The sequence below is a fragment of the Artemia sp. Qi Xiang Cuo genome, chromosome 1 (genome assembly GCF_049724085.1).
Source record: "Artemia sp. Qi Xiang Cuo chromosome 1, ASM4972408v1, whole genome shotgun sequence".
Classification (NCBI taxonomy): Eukaryota; Metazoa; Arthropoda; class Branchiopoda; order Anostraca; family Artemiidae; genus Artemia; species Artemia sp. Qi Xiang Cuo.
Genome location: NC_142794.1, coordinates 21,581,381 through 21,601,501, shown reverse-complemented (window position 1 = coordinate 21,601,501; position 20,121 = coordinate 21,581,381). Strand labels below are relative to the sequence as shown.

Genomic DNA, 20,121 nt, shown 5'->3' with positions numbered 1-20,121 from the left:
GGTTCCTCGTTGCATGAAGTCGACCAAAAAACAACATGCCTATTCCAAAACGTTTACGCCATGGCTTTGCGCTGTGAGAGAGTCTGTTTGGACTTCAATTTGACAGGGAAGTGTGTGTGTTTCCATTTCATGTTTTGTTGCTTTGATTTGGGCGTGATATACGAAATCCACGTTTCATCTCCAGTCCAACCGGTTACCACCTCAGTGGCAACCGTTACAATGATGACGACGTAAAAACGGCAGTGAATTCTTTGTTGTTGGAGCCAGTGGCAAGTTTTTATGAAGAGTTTACTATAAAATGAGTTGAGAGGTATGATATGTGTTTGAAGAAACTTGGCAACTATGCCAAAAATACAGTAAAGTATGTACTTTCTGAAAAAAATCACTTATTTGATATAACCTTTCGTTGTGTACTTGTGTTCAAACAGACCTTACTTAAAAAAACATCCCTCGTAACAAACAGATAACTATGGTGATTTTCAAAAAAAAACTAAAATCAATCGAAATTAAAAGGCACCATTGGAATCAGCATGGTCGAAACCCTTATTCAATATTATATAAAATTATAGTAAAGAACAAATTCTGAATCCTGGCGCTACCTAGTAAGAGACGAACACGTCCCATAGTAACAAAAGCCATAGTCCAAAATGTTAGAACCGCCTTATCCGAAAACCCTATAAAGGAACCTTACAGTTCCTTGGCTGGAACAGTCTCAGTAGAGTCATATGCCTTTTGTGTGGGTTTTTTTCGTCTTCTTCATGTCAAAGACTTGGGCTTGGAAACTTAGGACGGAAATTATTCATTCAGAAGTTATAGTTAAATTTTTTATTTTAAAAGCCTTAAAGTTTGGCACTATAAGCCCGTGGATTACTAGAATTCAATAACGATGAATACTGATACAATCAAAGGACACTACATTTACACAACTTATCGAAATAGAATATCTGCGCTATCTCAGTAACGGTTAGCCGTTACAAGGGAGATGTATCTTAAATTTTCAAGGCGTGTTGGGGGCCAAGTTAACACCAAATTTTGACTCGAAAGAAGCAGTAGCAGATCGAAATAGATTTGCTTATTCTGGCTATCGAAGCATTTGCCGGTAACGGGTTGGGGGCTTGAGTTAAAGATTTCAGAGGGCTGATAACTGAGAAGAAAGAAAATGAGATTAGTCGAGGATTTCTTCAAAATAAAATCATTAAAAAGGTATTCTCCACTTACTGGGGAAAATAGTGATCCTAAAGCCTCCCTCTCCCACAACAGGTGCGAATAAACTAAAAATAAATATTAGCAAAGAAACTAAGTTTTATCAAATTTTTCTTTAGAGGAGGAATTCTTTTAATTGTGTTACTTTCTCTTTAATTGCGTTACTGCTGCTCAACTTTACATGTGAAAAAACTGTTCCCGGGGAATTTTTGACGGGAAAAAAATTGGTATGGGGACTTTCCACGGGTGGAATTTTCCATGTGGGAGTTCTTGACGGGAAGAATTTGGAGTGGGGACTTTCCACATGGGGTGGGGGAGATGTCAAATACGATTTGAAAACGATCAGAAACTAAAGAAAAATAATAATAATAATAATAAAAATCATGTGAAGATAAGGAGAGGAGAATAATAACGATAATGATTTTCGAGGGAATATTGCCCTAGGATGATTTTGTTATTTTACCCTTCTCATCGTTGTGACCGTACTTCTCATCGCTCTTTTTCACCGTGCTATCAGAAAGCAACTATTCTGACATAAAATGATAAGATGAGCCCAACCATAAAATTAACCTGATGTACTGTCTACTAGAAAACCCGTTTCATATTCATCAATATGCACTTTTTTTTATTTTCATTTGACATGTTCCTTTTAGCACTTATTGTCCACCAATTCGTCGATTGTTGGTAAAAACAAATTGCAACAGAAATGATTTTTACATCATTTTGTAGAGGGAAAAAAGCTGAACAACATATCCAGAGTTGCATATTCTAGGTCGACGCAAAACTAGTTCTTTTTTTACGTATCCTGTCAATTTTCTCACTTTCCTTAACTGAATTATTATTCCAATGTAAAAAAAAAGAACAAGATGAGTGCGAAAATGTTGTCAAATTTAGTGTACGGTATATAAAAATTTTTCATAATCATCAATATGAGATTTTTACGCTTCTCGTCGTCGTGACCCCCATTTTTTATCAGACCATCTTTCGCTGGCTAAATTGTCGGTTTTGAGATCTAATAATTAGTTAGCCTGAATCTGATCATCGCTGGCTCCATCACCTGATGGGTCGGCCCAAAAAAGTGATTGAAAGATGTTTATTAAAACATTAAAAATATGAGATAAGAGAAATCATCTTTGAAACTAGTTTTCAGTGGCCGACATTTAAAATCCCTCTTAGAACAAACTATTATCAACACACTGACTAGTCCTGATAACTGATAAAATTATCAAATCAGCTTCATGATTATTTCACAGACAGAATCAAACTCCGGCTAATATTCATAACTTATTCTTTTGATTCAGATATATAAGCTTCGATGTTCTCCTCATCGTTATAGCTTTCGATTCTTGGAGAGTTAGAACATGCTGCTTCTTTACACGTTTTACACGCTGCAGTTCAAGGTAAGCCGTTTTTAAAGCAACTACATCCCGTTGAGCTACATTCCAGTTGACATGAGCACTTAACGATTTTCAGAAGCAGACGAGGGGCTGGTAGGACGTCAGTAGTCAATAGATGCAAGAAGTCATCTTTATGTTTCCAACCCTATTCCTCGGATTTAAGTTCAGAATCAGGATCGCCACTCCATACCTGAATTTGGTAGAAAACCCCGTAACTGTGTAATTTAGACGTAACTGTCTTTGGTGACAACTGTTCTGGGTGGACGAGCGTGGCAACAATAGTCACTTTCTTCTTAAAAACTTCCCTGTGGAGTTCATTCAGATTTTCCCCTTTTGATGAGCCATATATGATGAGTAGAGCGTCTTCTCCAGTAACCTTTACTTCCTCCTTCGAAGCTTACTTCAGCATGAAATTGCAGCTGATGCACGAAAATCGGCATCTGCCATTAGCTTCTTCAGAGCAAAGCCTTTTCCCACACTGTGGATCCGTGAAGTAGTCACTGCCTAAGATTGCGTGAGCAAAAAGAATCAGATGGCATGTCTCTTGGCCCAGCTTCTCTTTCAATTAGTGAATACTCTACATTCTGGGAGCTTTGTTTGACTTTGGCTCAGGTTGAAAGAATGGTTTCTTGCTTGATAAGTCACCATGATGACACAATAGAGCCAAAATATCAGTATCATCTCCATTGACGGCAGTGTCGTAATACCGGAAAGAATCAACAGCAGCTTGCACAATTGGGACATGTAAATCACCTGGTGCCTGGACTACGACGAAGCTGTTTGATCGGAGATAAAGAGCCAACGTGCAGATAAACCTGGCCTTGTTTTTCTTGTAAGACAAGAACTCATCGTTTTTTACTTTCAGCTGCATATTTGCTGTGAAGAAAATGTCATGGCCAATTATACGACTTCTCTTCGACTGGGCCATATCCTTTTTGGCAGCTCTGTCATCGCAGCCGTCGAACACAATAGTGGCAGATGAATACTTTTGGGTCAAGTAAGAAGCATAATGGTCAAGGATTTTGGAGTATCGTTTGTTTTTGGCCTACGGAATTCTGTGCAAAAGAGCTCCACCGTCGATGATATATCGAATGCCTTTGTGAAGGAGAGTAGGGCGCTCCTCAAGATTGCAAGCCAGTGCTATAGTCTTGGCAAACTCTGGCTTGTTCGGAGACAAGAGCATGTAAGAACTGTCAAAAAGTGATGCCGAGTAGGAACATAGTTTGTGTTAAAAGTACTCAGATTCCGTGGGATTGATCCTCTTTGCTAGCGTGATGAACCCCTGAAAAAGGAGAGTGAAGTCCAGTCTTTTGCAATCTCCATCTGGATTCTGGTTTGTAGTAATTTGAACTGCCTGTTGTTTTCGTCGAAATACAAAATCAGCGACCAGCTTTCCAGACATGGAGTCAATGATTTTTAGGCCTCAATCTCTAGAAGAATCAACGTTGGCAGATTCGTAGGCTGTCAGACCGTTGATGATGTTTCTTAGTCGAAGATCCCTATTAAAAGGTGATCCTTTTTCTAGGAAATCCATAACGGTCTGGGTGTCTTTACTGTCTTTTAGCTGCCACGGCTTGGACGTTTCCTTCTGTTGTTGACGGGTTTCAAAGAAATCCTGTGACATGCCCTCCATCAGACAATTTAGTGCAGAGCAGACTGGTCGAGACAGAACCCTTAAAGACCTTAAAACCTATGTTATACCACTTTCATTGGTAAGGCCACCAGCCATTTTGAGACAACGCATTAGCTCCTGCTCAATGACAAGATCCATGGAGAGCCAGGCCCAGAATCTATCAGAACGTCTGATCACATACATCCCATTCTGGAAGGCTTGATAAACAGCAGGATGGGTTTCTTGAAGCTTGACCATTCGCTGGAAGTAAAGCTGGCAGGGTTTTGTGTAATTGTTGTGCTCAGATGCCACCAGATAAGGTAGCACATCAGAGGCTGATTTTAAGTGGAGATCCCATAACCCAGATCGTTAGGCTCTTAAGAAATTTCGCAGTACGGATACCATATCGGAGTATTAGAACCACAGTTTCGAGGTTCTGTACTAAAGCAGCTTAGTAGGTGGCGGACTTTTTTATCGAATAACTTTTTTGTATTTATAGATGGCAAGATATCAAACACGGGCATTAACTTGACTTAACAAATGATTACTCTGGGTAATTTTCAATTGTGACTTTTTAGCTTACGGCTTTATTCGGGAATTCACCTGGACAAAGTGTGAGACGAAACATTAATACAATTTATTGCAGACGAAGGTAATGAAAGTGGTGTAGCTGCCTTCTGTGCGTTAACTGGTCTTCTAAATAAGCCAACCATAATTTATCAGTCCACTTATTTTAACTTTATTTTCAATAATCGACGATTTGTGAACAATAAGTGCTAAAAGAAGCATGTCAAATGAAAATAAAAAAGTGCATATTGATGAATATGAAACGGGTTTTCTAGTATACATTACATCAGACTAATTAGATTTTTGGGCTCAGCTCATCATTTTATGTCAGAATAGTTGCCTTCTGAAAGAAGGTTGAAAAAGAGGTCAAAACGATGCGAAGGGTAAAATCACATATTGATGATTATGAAACTTTTTCTAGTACATTGTATATAAAATTTGATTTCATTTTCGGGTTCAGCTGTTTATTTTACATGGGGACGGTACTTCATATGCAGAAAAACGAACATTTACCGACAGTTCATTTTTTTAGAAAAAAAACTAAAAAAATTGACACGAAAAGCAAAAAAAAACTAGTTTTGCGTTAACCTAGAATTCGCAACTTTGGATATGCTTCTGAGCTTTTTTTTTTCTCTATAACATGGCATAAAAATCATTTCTTTTGTATTTTTTGGGAGGCTCGACCAATATTTTTGGCTAGTTTTCCTGTACTAACCGGCTATCCTATAGCTAGATTGGTCTCATTCTCATATCCCCCATGACGTAGTGTATTGACACGGATGGATTTCATGCATGAAGGAAATACACCGTTCCTTGAAACAAAGAATGATTATATACACAGGAAAATAAACTCTACTATGCAAAATCGCTTTAAGCGAATTTGTTGTAGATCGATCGATTTGTTCTGACTGTTCATTTTGACCTGATTTAGTGTAATCATCAGTTCATCAGATGATACTGGTGTGAGGGATATGGATCAGTCGGTGGAGGTAAGTAGAAAAGTTTTGAAGTCAGTTGAATTTGGTATTGAATTTTGGGATGCCTCTTCCGACGCTTTTTTACATATTTTAGCAAATTGAGCCACTTACATAGATCACGGAAAATGCCTAGTTAATGAGCTTCTTGCTTTACAGAGAAAGGAAATTAGGAAGAAGATGAATAAATCTTGAAGCAATCCATTTGCCAAGAAGTTAGCTAATGTATCAATGCATGCAGCATGGCTTATATATAACTAAGATGTTAGTAGCCAACTTGTTTGCTAATTTTGGTCGATAAATAACATAGGATTTCATTGATTGCTGACTAGCTTATTAACCTACGCTCAACTTTCTATAAATGAGGCTTTAACATTTTGAGAATTTGCTAAACCGAGATAGAGCTGCAGGTAAAGATATAGAGGAAAATAAAAAGTTTGTGATACCTTGGATGTGAAGGAAGATTTGTTTTGCGATGAAGAATTAGCGACAGTACTAAAAGGATTAAAAAATAATAAGGCTCCAGGTGCTCATAGGGTAGTAAATGAGTTTCTTAAATATTGTGGCTCTGAGGTTAGAAACAAGTTACTGAAGATTATGAATAGGATTTTTGAAAAAGAGGAAGTACCAAATGATTTTAGGAAAGCCTTAAATTAAGCCACTTTATAAGAAAGGTGATAAAAGTGAGTGTGGTAATTATCAAGGCATTAGTTTGATCTCTGTAGGTAGCAAATTACTTAGTAATATGATAATTTTTAGACAGAAAGATGCCGTAGACAAAGTTTTAAGAGAAGAACAGTGCGGTTTTACCGTTTTAGAAAAGGTAGAGGATGTGTCGATCAAATTTTTACTCTTAGGTTAATAATTGAAAAGTGCTTTATTTGTCAAACACCTTTGGCCCTTAGTTTTATAGATTATGAGCAAGCGTTCGATTCTGTTGATAAAAGAGCTTTAGCAAAGGTTTTATCCTTGTATGGTATATCAGTCAAATACATTAAAGTGACTAGTGATATCTGCGAGAATAACACGGCTGCATTTAAGGTAGGAAATGAGGTTAGCCTCTGGTTTTGTATTAAATCAGGAGTTAGCAGGGCTGTGTTCTATCTCCCTTTATATGGATTATTTTGATGGATTTCGTATTAAGGAGCACAGGAAAGGCAATGGGAGATCACAGAATCAAATGGGGAGGAAAAAGTCTCCTGGACTTAGACAATGCTGAAAATATAAGCATCCTAGATGAAAGTGTGAGCGAAATGAATGAATTTTTAGAGGTTTTGTGAGTTCAGGGTGCTAGAATAGGTTTGAAAATTAATGGTAAGAAGACTAAGTCACTAAGGCTAGGAATAAATGAAGATAAAAAGGTGACTTCGGATAATTAAAAGATTGATCAGGTGGGCAGCTTCACTTAACTTGGTAGTATTATTAGTAAAGATGATGGGAGCAGTGAAAATATTAAAAGTAGAATAGCCAAGGCTCAGGGTGTTTTTTCAAAATTAAAAAAAGTTCGGAAGAATAGGAAGATAAGTCTGCAAACCAAGATTAGAATATTAGAAGCTACAGTGATGACCGTAGTCAAAGATGGCTCTGGAGCATGGGCGCTCCGAACAGCGGATGAAGATATGCAGGAAGTATTACCGAGAATTTACTTAAGGATTTTCCTGGGTACCCAACTAACTGAACGTATTTCCAACAACAGGCTGTACGAATAATGTGGTTCATTACCGCTCTATAGAGCTACAAAGAAAAAAAGGTTGATATGGCTAGGGCACGTTGTTCGGATGAAGGATGACAGATTGCCGAAGATTGTTCTTTTCGACCAACCGTCTAGGGCTAAACAGAAAGCAGGTCGTCATTGTCTGGGGTAGGAGGATGTCATAAAGAAAGATTTAAAGGAAATGGGAACCTCGTGGGATGGTGTAAAAAGGGAGGCTTTGAATAGATTGGGATGGAGGAGAAGCGTGCGTAGCTGTGTTGGCCTCAGGCGGCTTGGTGCTACGGTGAGTTGTTAGTAGTAGTAGTAGTAGCGGCGGCAATTAACTAAATTTTAGGGAGGGAGACGAATATTGTTCAAAATTATGGGAGGCATGTTTGTTGTTTTAGCAAAGTCTAGACGGGAGACGCAAATAATTTGAGAGGTTGCAAATTCCCCTCTATAAAATTGATATCACTGACCCAAAAGAGGATTAAGTTGCTATCAATTGTAAATTTTGAGATAGTTAATCAATTAGAAGTTAAAAAAAAAACACACTTTGTTGAGAATTTCCAGTTGCGGAAGGAATATTGCCTCATAATGATTTAATTGTTCCTTAGAAAATATAGTCCGTACGATTATAAATTGATAGTTCCCTTAATTCTCGAATTATGTTTTGTGATAAGCTGTTGCGCATCAGCTATAATAAAGTAGGGATCGTGGGCCATTGTTAAGGTAGAGGGGAAGTTCTCCTAAAGATATTTCGATCCCTAAATTGCCTAACTCCCCTTACAACTCCAGGTGAATATGAAAAGCAGTATGAGGTAGAAATTAACTTTTCATCTCCCCCCATTTGAAATAAGCCTAATTAACGGTGCTACCTCCCTTCTTTTTCCATAAATTTTTGTCCGACATTTATTTCAAGGCTTAGTTTGACTAACCTGATTTGCTATCTTTTACAACAATTAAAATCCAAGCTTTTTAAGTCCAAGCAAAAAAAAACTTAAAAAGCAGGGCCGGCATCCCAAATCATAGCTTGGTTACACCTAGGCATGATTTGAAAAACGATCCGAGATGAAATAAAAAAAATACTAACAAATTATTTTAAATGAAAGGAAGGAACTGCATTAAAACTTAAAACAAATAGGAATTATTCTGTAAATGAGAGGGAAGGCCCCTAACACTTTGCTCTTTAAACTAAAAATTGACTTTTTATCAATTTTTTTTTTTCAACACGCATCCAAAAATACCTCTTATTAAGACTTTCGGCTTTTCATGCAACGAAAACATACAAAATACAGAGAAAATACATTTATATTAGTCATATGTGTGGCTTTCAATCAAGGAGGTCTAATACTGAGGCAAGGAAACGAGCCATCTCTATAATAAGCTTTCAAAAATACCTCTAAATTTGACTTTTTACTGTATTTTGTAACGAAATTATAGAAAACAAGAACAAAATACGATCCTACGAATTAAATATGTGCCTTTTAATCGGAGAGGTCTAATGTTAAAAATGGTCTCTCCATGAAAAGCTTTCAAACATCTCTTAATATGACTTTTCACCTCGTGATACAACGATATTGTACAAAATATGAATAAAATACGATTCTATTATTCAAAAGTGTGTCTTTCAATCAGGGAAGTCTAGTCTCGGCTCAAAGAAATGGGCTTTCCCCATGGAAAGCTCACAAAAATACATCTTAATTTGACTTTTAATCGTGTATGCCAACGAAATTATACAGAATATGAATGAAATACGATTCTATGATTCAAATGTGTCTTTCAATCAAAGAGGCTTAGTCGGCTCAAAGAAATGCGCCTTCTGCATCAAAGGCTAGCATAAATACTGTTCATGAAAGGCAAACAACAAAGTTGTGCAATCAGAGGCAACGCTTTATGTTTTCAAACCCTTCGTGGTAACGAACTGTAAGTAAGGAGCGGCTCGGCTCAGTAGCTGAATCTCTAAAAGACGGAATTTTCTTCCTAGTTAATTTATTTACTGGGTATTGCCTCCCCGTAGTAGCGAAATATGTGTAGGCATGAATATATAATGAGCCAGAGGTAATAAGCTTGAGATTTTCTGTGCAGGATTCCGACCCTTGTTGATAGAAGAGCATCGCCAAGGGTCGAAAACCATACTTCGACCAAAACGGGCCAGGATAGCACAAAGCCTCCATTAAACTGAAGTTCTCACAGATTCTTGCTGTCCGGTTCTAAGCCGACTTAAGCGTTTCGTTATAGACCTGAGAAAATTCGTTGGTACCCGTTCTCCACTCGTTTCTGGGACCATCGCTTTTCCTGACGCCAAAATAAATTCAATGATTTAAAGAATATGAAAACTGTAACTTGGAATGTTACGACGTTAAAACATAACTATCGTATCGAAATTTTGACTGACGAATTCAGACACTTCAAACTGTACTTTTTAGGATTATCAGATACTCATATCCCAGGAATTTTAATATAGGCTGGGAAGGTGTTAATAACACAATACTAATCACTAACTAAATGTGCCTCATGACTAAAATGTGCAGGGTATCAGTGATAGTATTATATGACCCTGTAGGACTGACTGACGGAGATCGTAGTGACTAAGATGAATTTTACTTACTGGAACAAACAGACAGGGTCCTAGGTAAAAATATGGTGTTTTTATTAGATTTTAACGCCCAGGCTGGTAGAAATTGAGATAGATGGTATCCTAGCCTAGGTAAATTTGGTGTAGGAAAAGAAAACAGTAATGGCTACAGACTGCTGCAAATATGTATCTATAACAATCTATTTACAACCAATACAGCATTTGGTCATAAAATGACCCATAAGTTAGCATGGTATTCACATGATGGTAAGACAGCTAACCTTATTGATTATGTTATTGTAAACGGATGACGGGCACGATCAATACAAGATACTAGGGTATGTAGGAGTGCTGATATTGATGTTAAAATTAAAAATCTAGTATGTCTAGTATAATCTAGCAGTGTCTAGGGATAATTTAAAGCTGAAATTTCGGAAGGGTGACTACCTTCTGGGAAGTTATGACGTTGGTAGACTCCAGGATAAAAATTTGAGAAAAGTCTTTCCAGGAACAATTGAATACTAAACTGGAGAGTTTAAAATGTGACGATATAGAAGATGAATTGAAGAATTTTAGGAAAATAATTTGTGAAGTTGCTGATGGTGCCTTAGGGAATAAAGTTAGAAACGCAGCTAGGAATATTAGTGAAAATGCTTTATGTTGAATGGATAAGAGGAGAGAGTTGTACAGTAATGATCTGAGTGAAAGATCATATGAAAATAAGAGGAATGTAAAGAAAGTCGACAAAGCACTAAAATATGAACTAAAAAGGTGTGAGGTAGAAACCATGGATGATATTGCCGAGGATATGGAAGATGCAGCTAGACAGCATGATAGTAAAATATTGTACATTCATGTTAATAGATTTAGAGGGAATAGTCAATCTGGACTTGTCTTAGGTAAATATAGGAACAGAACGACAATTAGGGATAAGGAAAGAATTAAAGAGAGATTGGCAGAACATTTTGACAATGTTTTAACCCGGGATAGAGTTAAAAAAAAAATTAGAGAGGAAAACTAAAAAGTTTATGACATCTTGGATGCGAAGGAATATTTATTTTGTGAAGAAGAATTAGCAACCCTACTGAGAAGATTAAAAAATAACAAGGCAACAGGTGCTTATAGTGTGGTAAATCCGTTTCTTAAATATAGTGACTATGAGGTTAGAAATATGATTTTGAAAAAGGGGAAGTAGGCCTACTTGCGATTTTAGGAAAACCCTAATTAAACTCCTGTATAAGAAAGGTGATAAGAGGGAATGCGGTAACTATAGGGGCTCTAGCTTGGTTTCTGTAGGTAGCGAATTACTTAGTATGATAATACTTTTTAGACTTTGAGATGCTCTAGACAAAGTTGTAAGAGAACACTGCGGTTTTAGGAGGGGTAGAGGATATATCGACCAAATTTTCACTCTTAGGTTAATATACGAGAAGTGCCTGAGTTGTCGAAAACCTTTAGTCCTCAGTTTTGTAGTTTATGAGCAAGCGTTGGATTCAGCTGATAGAAGAGCCTTAGTGAAGGTCTGTCCTTGTATGGTATACCAGACAAATACATTAAAATGATTAGTGCCATGTACGAGAATAATATTGCTGCGGTTCAGGTGGGAAATGGTGTTAATACCTGTTTTCGTATTAAATCCTAGGAATAAGTGAAGATGAAGGGGTGACGTTGGGTAACGAAAAGATCGATCAAGTGGACACCTTGACGTACCTTGGTAGTATTATTAATAAAGACGGTGGGAGCATTGAAGATGTTAAAAGTAGAATAGTCTTTTGGCTAAAACAGGAACTTAAAAAAAGGCAATTAAAAAACGGAACAGAAACAGTCTCTAGCAGAAACGGAGAAAGAAAAATGGAATTCCGTTTCTTTTTACCGTTTTTTTTTTCTTTACCAAAAAACAGAAACGGCCTGTTTTTTTTTGTTTTTGTTGTTTTTTTTTTAACGGTCGTTCTAACAGATATTTCCATTTTTTAGAGTAAAATGCACATTAACAAACATTGATTTTAAAAAAGGTCAAATATAAAAAAGACCAAACATTCCCCAAAAACAGACCAAACAGACCCCAGTTTGCCCCTCCCCCCCCAGCTGAAAGTTTCTTCCAAAATCTTGTCAAAACTAAGATAAATCTGCATAATTCAAGCATCAACAGAAACATAAGTTTTTTTAGTTTATATTTATCTTTATAGTATTATAAAATACCTTTATAGTACTTTTACAGTACTAAATAGTACCTTTATTGTACCAAACAGCTTATTTTTTAGTTTTTACTGTCATTTTCACTTGATTTGGGAAAATTGGCTCTAACTTCTCCCCCTTCCCCCCTCCCAGGATTTTGATGAAATTACGCCACTGTTGAAAATGAAGAAAACCGGGCGTAAGAAAAACAGAAACGGCAAAAACGATAAGATAAAAAAAATGGAACAAAAACAAAAATGGTAATGAAATAACGGCTACCTGTTTTCTGTTTTTTCCGTTAAAAAAAAAAAAAAAAAAAAACCTAGTTTAGAGCTTTCAAGCTCCTATCCACAAAATTTTTTTTTAAGAAGAATGCTCATGGTTGCGTGTTTATTTGTTTGTTGTTGTTTTTATCCCAGGGGTGATTTTATTATACCAATGGCTCTAGAATATCCGGAGATGGTCATTTGAACAAAACTTATAAGTTCTAGTGCCGTTTTTTCGAACCAAAGAGATTGGAGGGCTGATAGCACCCCTTCCACGTCTCATTGCCTCCCAAAGTCGTCCAGTCAAAATTTTGATATGGCCATTTTGTTAAGCGTAGTCAAAAGGTCCATTAACTATACATTCTGGGATAACATGACGCATCGCAGCCCCAGTGGAAAGGTTTGTAAGTTATGAAGTTTGCTCATTGTTTGTGTATATTTGTTTTTGGGAAATACACATGCAGTTTTTGGGAAGGAAGGGAGGCTGAATTTTATTCTGGGGTATATTTCATTGGAAGAATTTTCCATGGGGAGAGAAGTTTCAAGAGGAACTTTACTTTTTTTGGAAAACTTATTTTGTGGAAAAAGTGTTTTAAAATTAATTTACTAATAAAGCTCATAGAATGATGAAATACATATGAATGTGCAAATGCTTTTCCAAAATTATGGTTCTTTATGAATTTATGCAAATTTATTTTCTTGCAATGTCCTTGTTTTCTGATAGTGCTTTTTCCTTCACGAATTCAACCTATTAATTCAAAACTGATTGCAAAGAAGACAATTTTTCTTTCTTTTTGTTTTGGTCGATTAACGCCATATACGTTTATTCAGAAGGATCGACTGAACAAATTCTTTTGCAGTTTTTCCAAAGAATTCCTAATTTTTGCAATTTATTTTTAATGGGAATTTCGCATGGTGTCATGAATGAGCCCTCTATTATCTTATAGGACCATATGTTAGATATGATCGCCCCTGTGACGTCATTCATATGAAAAAAATCCAAAATTAAGAATCTAAATGATTTTTCCCAACGTCATGACCTATCAGATTTTTTTTTGGGGGGGGGGGGCAAAAAAATTTAGTTTGCCTTTTCCAGAAAAAAATATCCTGCCGTTTTCGAGAAAAAAATATGCAATCATTGCTCTATTGAAGAGACTAGAGTAGATATATGGATTAGATTATGCTTACGCAGTCTTTGGTAGCTGAGTGCCAAAAAAGAAAAAGACTTGGATGAAAAATAAGCAAACCACAAGCTAAAATTATATGTGACAAAAAGTTATAGCTTTTTGCTACAGTAGTGTGGCTTTTCCTTTAAGATGTTGTTGTCTTTGGGAGCCAATAGATTTTTTGAATTTCTACGGGCGTAAAGCTTCATCAAATTTATCTAATTAGTTTTGCTTGTCTAATTCTCACAATTCAACTTGACAACATAACGAAAATGTGATTCTGCCCTTGAGGCCATTTTCACGAGGATACGAGCTAGATGAAAATCCTGTATCCACGTGAATTTGTGTTTTCTCAATGGATTTTTTCAATGAGACTATGTTTTTCGTTTCTTCCTCCTCTATCTCGTCTCTTGTTGAACTTGATAAAGAGCTTTAGTTCAACTTTGCCTTTTGACCACAACATATTCATAGAAATTCCACAGCAGGGTTGCCACCTGGTGAAAAAAATCACTAGATTGTACGAAAAATTAAGCAAGAATCTAGCGATTTGTGTGCTGATTTAGTGATTTTTTGTTAATGCAACATAAAACATCATTAGAAATAAGGATAAATCGCTAGCAGTGGCAACCCTGGTCTACGAAAATTCTTACCTTCTCCATTAAAGGTTTTTGGACACTTCAATCTCGCACATTTCTTCATGACTCAGCCTTTGCGTGTGCGCAATGACGAATCAATCAATAGTTTTTTACCTTTGCGGGCTGTGAAGTGTCCCATTTCTAAAAAAAAATTCTCTATTGTAGAGTACCTATGCTGTGCTTTCGACCAGAGTAGAAGAGGATGGAGAAATCCACCTTTTTATTGAACAAATTGTTGTTTTCACGAGGATGGGAAACATGAGTTCAACTCTCATCCTCGTGAAAACGTGCCCCTAATTACTTCGTAATTTTGAAACTACCAAGAGAAAAATATCTACTGTTTTTGGGTATGAAAAGACTTAAGACGAGTATGGGGGGGGGGGGGTATTTTTATGTTCTTTGCACGATTTACAATCCACTATTTCTTAGGGTTTTCAACCTATTTTTCAAAATTCCCATGAATCACTTTTCAAAATAACATTTTACTATTAAGACTAATCGAGATGTATAGTTACCATTCCTGAATCTGTTTGAAATGGCAATTTTCCTCACTAAAATAAGTCAGGGTGTCAGGGGTTTGAATCAAGGGTTTATTACCATGTCCTGGGCACTTTTAGCATGACTTCATTTCCCTTTTTAGGTTCCTGTTCTATTGCCTGAAGAAAGTGAATCGGTATTGCTAGGATCAGCCATCCTTGCCCGATTTGCTGCTGGTCATTCTGAAAACCTTACAGCTGCCATTATGAAGATGTCTGGTTCAGCTAGTTCAGTTACACCGAATGTCGTGACCAAGAGGTTTGTTGGATTTAACTGATTTTGATAAAGCATTTAGGTAAAAAGCGAATACCCCCTCCCATGTTCTATATTTAATAAAATTTTGTTGCCAGATTATTTTAATTAATAATTCTAGACTGTGAAGTAGCAGTTTCACAAGTTAAACAGTACTAATTTTCTTTTCTGTTGCCAAAATGTATATCGTGTGTATATTTTAATGATGGAGGGGTTGAAAATGTGATAATTATCATATAAGTGAAAAAACTGAGCAATAGGTAAAACAGAAGGAAAGTAAAACAAAACTAAAGCTAAAACAACAAGCTGTGAAAAAAAAAAGAAAATTTCACATGAAATCTCTTAAAACTGCCATATGTAGAGACCAATCGCTACTGGTACTATTGCCAATTCACAAAAATTTAGAGGGGGGGGGGGGTGCATGTATTTTTTTAATCTAGGAAGGGAGGGCAACTTTTTTTTCGATTTCCTGAGTAAAGATACCGAAAAAGGGTAGTTTTGATGAGAATACCAAAAGTGTTGTTCTATTCTCGGCACTGTCTGCTGGCACTTTTTAAATAAAGTCGGTGATCGATCTGGCATGATAGAAATAAGCCTATTGTCCTCTAATTCTCAATTTGGGGCCGGTAGGACTGGGTCCGATTTACTACCAAAGTTGCATAACTCTATTTGGAGCTCTTTTTTTTTCCAAAAAGTGAATTCCTGATTTTTGTCATTTTTTTAAGACACACACAGTTTTGTAAGCTCCACTTAAACAATTTAAACGATGTGGAATGATTTTCACTGTCCTCGGTACTTAAAGAAGATTCCAACCTCGTTTTCACACAGTTATACCTGATCTTCGTCCAGTTACATGGGTTTTTTTTTAATCGTTGATGAGCAAGAACGTGTTTTCACTGGCTTGAATTTCACTGGCCTTCACTGGCTTCGGGAACGATATGGAGCAACGGAAATCGTCTTTAAAATCACAAGGAGCTCAGGTTAGCTTCAAGGACACTTCACGCCTGTTTTGCGGGTTTTATATTGACACTGAGAATCATCAAAGACCGGTAACCCAGTAAAGATCTTGGAATTTGACGATGTCAAAAGTATAGACGAAGACCACACTGGCTTTCCATCATAAACATCAACAACAAGAAGAATCACAGGGAAATCTTTTCGCAAGACAATGGAATTCTATATTTGAATTAATATTTCCACCCTTCGTCCAAGGGCCGTCCTCAGCAAAACATAAATACATGAAAGAAAAGAAACTTACATTAAAATATGACCCTTAAAACTAAAATGATTTTTTTTTTTTAAACAGTCACAGCATCCTTCAGCGAACTTCACCAGGACTAATAAATAAAGTGAGGTGAAATAATGCAATTCATTGAAGTAAAAGAAAATAGTTAAACACACGCTTTCAGTTTAAATCGTTTTTAATTACATTTATATATAAAGCATTTAGTGAGTATTCCCCCAAATCCCTATTTAAGGAAATATTATTTTTATTTTGAGACTTATTTCATTTGCTTCCCAACCTGTTTTATGCCTAGGTCATTGCTAATAAGGGGGATTCTTCACAAAGTATTGTGTGGCTAGGGTTATCAAAAACATGGCTGCTTAAAGCAGAATCAAAAGAAGAATTAGCAATGTTAAGATTCAAAGCTTTTGTTATATCATCTTTATAGTGATTTACGCGTTTTTCTAAATTATGATCGGTTCTACCTACATAGTATTTGCCACAGTCACATGGTATTTGATAAACCCCTCTTTGGCGAGTAACTGGGATTTTATCTTTACCAGAGTTTAGGAATTCAACAAAATATATAATAAAAAAAAAGTAGACACTTGCACAGAAGCTGTTACAAAAAGACCTTCGAGGTTAGCTGCCAAAAAGGCAAGATTAGCACTGAAAGCGTGTTTTTATTTTTATTTTACTTTTTTACTTCAATGAATTGTCCTATTTCAGTATAGTACCTTCCAAATATTATTCTTGTTCTTCTTATTAAATTATTATAATGATTCTTTAGCAGAATCTCATCACCGGAATCTAATTCCCGGTCCTGGAGTAGGTTGCTTCAGCCGAGTCCCACAGATTAGAATCTTACTTTAGGTTATGGAGAGAATTACCTACGTAGTCTGTAAGTCTCTTTACTCTCGAGAGTATTAATTTGTAGTAGACAACAGACCAGGTAATCGCAAGTTTGGACAAAACTCGACTGTTTCGTCAGAATTGTCGACGACAATAGTTTTATCTAACAACTCAGGGTCCCGTCCGGGTAGAGATCGATCCTGCTGGGCCTCTTCAGGGCACCTTCTAAATCTTATATAAATTCTAGAAAAATTCATATAAATAAGGCTTGATAAACCTAAATAACCAAAATAACTCTAGCTATTTTGGCGAAAAATTGTTTAAAAACCAATTAGACATACTCTATAGTTAGTATGATTATAGTTAGTGTGATTCATATGTATAATTAGAATATATTATAGTTCTCAGTATCATAGGCAGCGCAATCGCGCTGCCTAAGTAAAGGACGATGTTGGCACAATGTATTATTGTTATTTTTTTTTCATACCAGGGCTCTTCGTATAGAAGCAGTTGTCGCCGAAACTTCGAAAAGGGCTCATTCGATTGGAAATTGGAGTGGCTAGTGCCCTTTTTAATAGTCGGAAGTGATCAGAGGGCAACTAGCCCCCCCCCACGCCCATCATTCCCCAACACACATCCAATCAACATTTTGATATAGGCATTATGTTCAGCGTAGTTGATTGCAAGATAGAAAATATGTTTTTGAAGAGGACACTCCCCCAGAACCCTCAGGGCAAGGGTTGTAAGTTATGCCCTGGGGGCATATAAGGTTTTTATAGAAGGCGTTGTCGTAGAAACCTGAAAAAGGCCCTATTTAACTGTAAATTCATAGGATGGGTGTCCTTTCACTTAGCCGAATCTGATTTGATTGCAACTACCCCACTCTCACGTCCATCTTTGTACAAAAATATATCATCAACATTTTGATATATTAAATGTGTTAAACATAGTTTTAAGTTTTGTAAGTTTGGTCTTTGAGGATGATAACCCCCTCCCCCCCAAAAAAAAATCCCTCAGGTCAAGGGTTGTAAGTTATACCCAGGGGGCATATAAGGTTTTTATAGAACGCGTTGTCGTAGAAACTTCAAAAAGGGCTCATTCGATTGGAAATTGAAATGGCTAGAGCCCGTTTTAATAGTCAAAAGGGATTGTAAGGCAACGCCCCTTCCACGCCCACCATTTCCCCAAACACATCCAATGAAAATTTTGAGATAGCCATTTTGTTCCACGCAGTTTAAAGTTTAGGAAATCAAACCTTTCAGCAGGACACTCCTCCCACAGTCTTCAGGGCGTGGGTTATGCCCTAGGGGTACATAAGGTTTTTATTGAAATATTTGTCGTAGAAACTTGAAAAAGGAATCATTCGATTGGAAATTCAAAGGGCTAGTGCCCTTTTTAACGTAGTGCCCTACATAACTTACAACCCAGAACAAAATTTGCAACTTACAACCATCAAAATGTTAATATTATTTGATTTATTAAAATTATAAAAGTAAAAACATCTATATTTTTTCAGTAAAGTGCAAATTTTGTTCATGCCTTCGGAAGGCATAGGGGTTTTGAGCCCAACTTATGTTAATTTCTACTCGTTTTGAGTTTGACTCGGTTATTTATTGTAATTTCTGTTCGTTTTGGGTTTCCTTTATTTATCGATGCTGATTTGTGGTAGTTTCATGCTTGGTAGATTATTTGATTTTATTTATGCTAATTTTTTATTTAATGTAGCTTTTTACTTTTCTTTTAAAAACTTATTTTGTGGAAATTTTTTTTTATTAATAATTGCTAATTGATGACTAGTTAAAACTGGTTACTGATAATTGTAGTATAACTACGTGTTAGTTGCTGATAATCATATATATATATATATATATATATATATATATATATATATATATATATATATATATATATATATATATATATATATATATATATATATATATATATATATATATATATATATATATATAATATTCTAAGCTCACCAACCTAACCTGTCAGCGTCAAACCTTGCATTAACTTGAACAAGTTGACTGGCAACACTGACTAAATCCAAGGAGAAATATATATATATATATACATATATCCTTGAAAAAACCTTAACAAACAGTTTTTTGCAAAAAATATAAGGTGTGAAAATGTCAGATGGGATCTTTAGTTGTAGCAGCGGTGTGTAGGGTCAAATTCGAATTCATCTTTTCTTCCTTTCCTTTTTTAGGTTTCATGATGCAAAATATGACGTTTTTCGCTCGATGCTTGATTTACAAAGACGTTGTTCCGTTGTCATGAGCAAAGAATAAAAATGTTATCTACTTGAAGCATCAAAAAGACTTTTCTGTTTTCTTCATTGTTGCTGGAAGTTTAAATCCTTATCTTGCGCTTTTTCCTTTATGTTTTTAATCCAAAGTGTAATATGCTACAGTTTTATACGGGGCGATAAAAGAAGAAAGAAAAACTTCTTTTTTAAATTTATTTTTATTATCACTTATTAATACAGCGTCATGTATTAATATTGCGAATAGGATGTAAGGTTAATATTTTGGACATGTATCAATTGAATAAATTCTCTCTAATGGGATATTACGCTTCACATCAATCACTGTAGAGAAATTTAACCAGCACGATCATTATCAAAAATATTTGTCTACTACAGTCTCGGCGCATATAAAAGCTCCTCCCCTTTCTCTATGTTAAGTTTGTATAAACATTGCAGTGTATGTTTCTCAGTAACTCGAGTAACTTTGAATAATGGTGCGAGTTTGTATTATTCGTAATGACGAAAGCAGAAAGAAATAGGGTGAGCCGGCGAAGTGGTTCGCAACTGTCCCATTTCACAGGTATGACTGATGACTTAACTGAGTGACCTATCCAGGATTTCTAAAAGGGGGATTTGAATTAAATTTTTAGCAAATACGGAAATTTCTAATGCTAACTTCTAATCAACACTGCAACAGGAAAATAGCCAGAATTTCATAAATAGACGGAGAGA

At 36.0% G+C, this 20,121-nt stretch overlaps 1 protein-coding gene across 4 annotated transcripts in view; it reads left to right on the top strand.

Moving 5' to 3' along the window:
• LOC148956112 (FGGY carbohydrate kinase domain-containing protein) overlaps positions 1–19,590 on the top strand; it is a 107,955-nt gene extending 88,365 nt beyond the window's left edge. For all 4 annotated transcript variants that reach the window (XM_089093999.1, XM_089093974.1, XM_089093991.1 and 1 more), the window contains 2 exons: positions 14,907–15,061; positions 19,351–19,590. In XM_089093999.1, the coding sequence (XP_088950125.1) occupies positions 14,907–15,061; positions 19,351–19,432 (237 nt within the window). In that variant the 3' untranslated portion in view covers positions 19,433–19,590. The remainder of the gene's footprint in view (positions 1–14,906; positions 15,062–19,350) is intronic.
• The last annotated feature ends 531 nt before the right edge of the window (positions 19,591–20,121 follow it).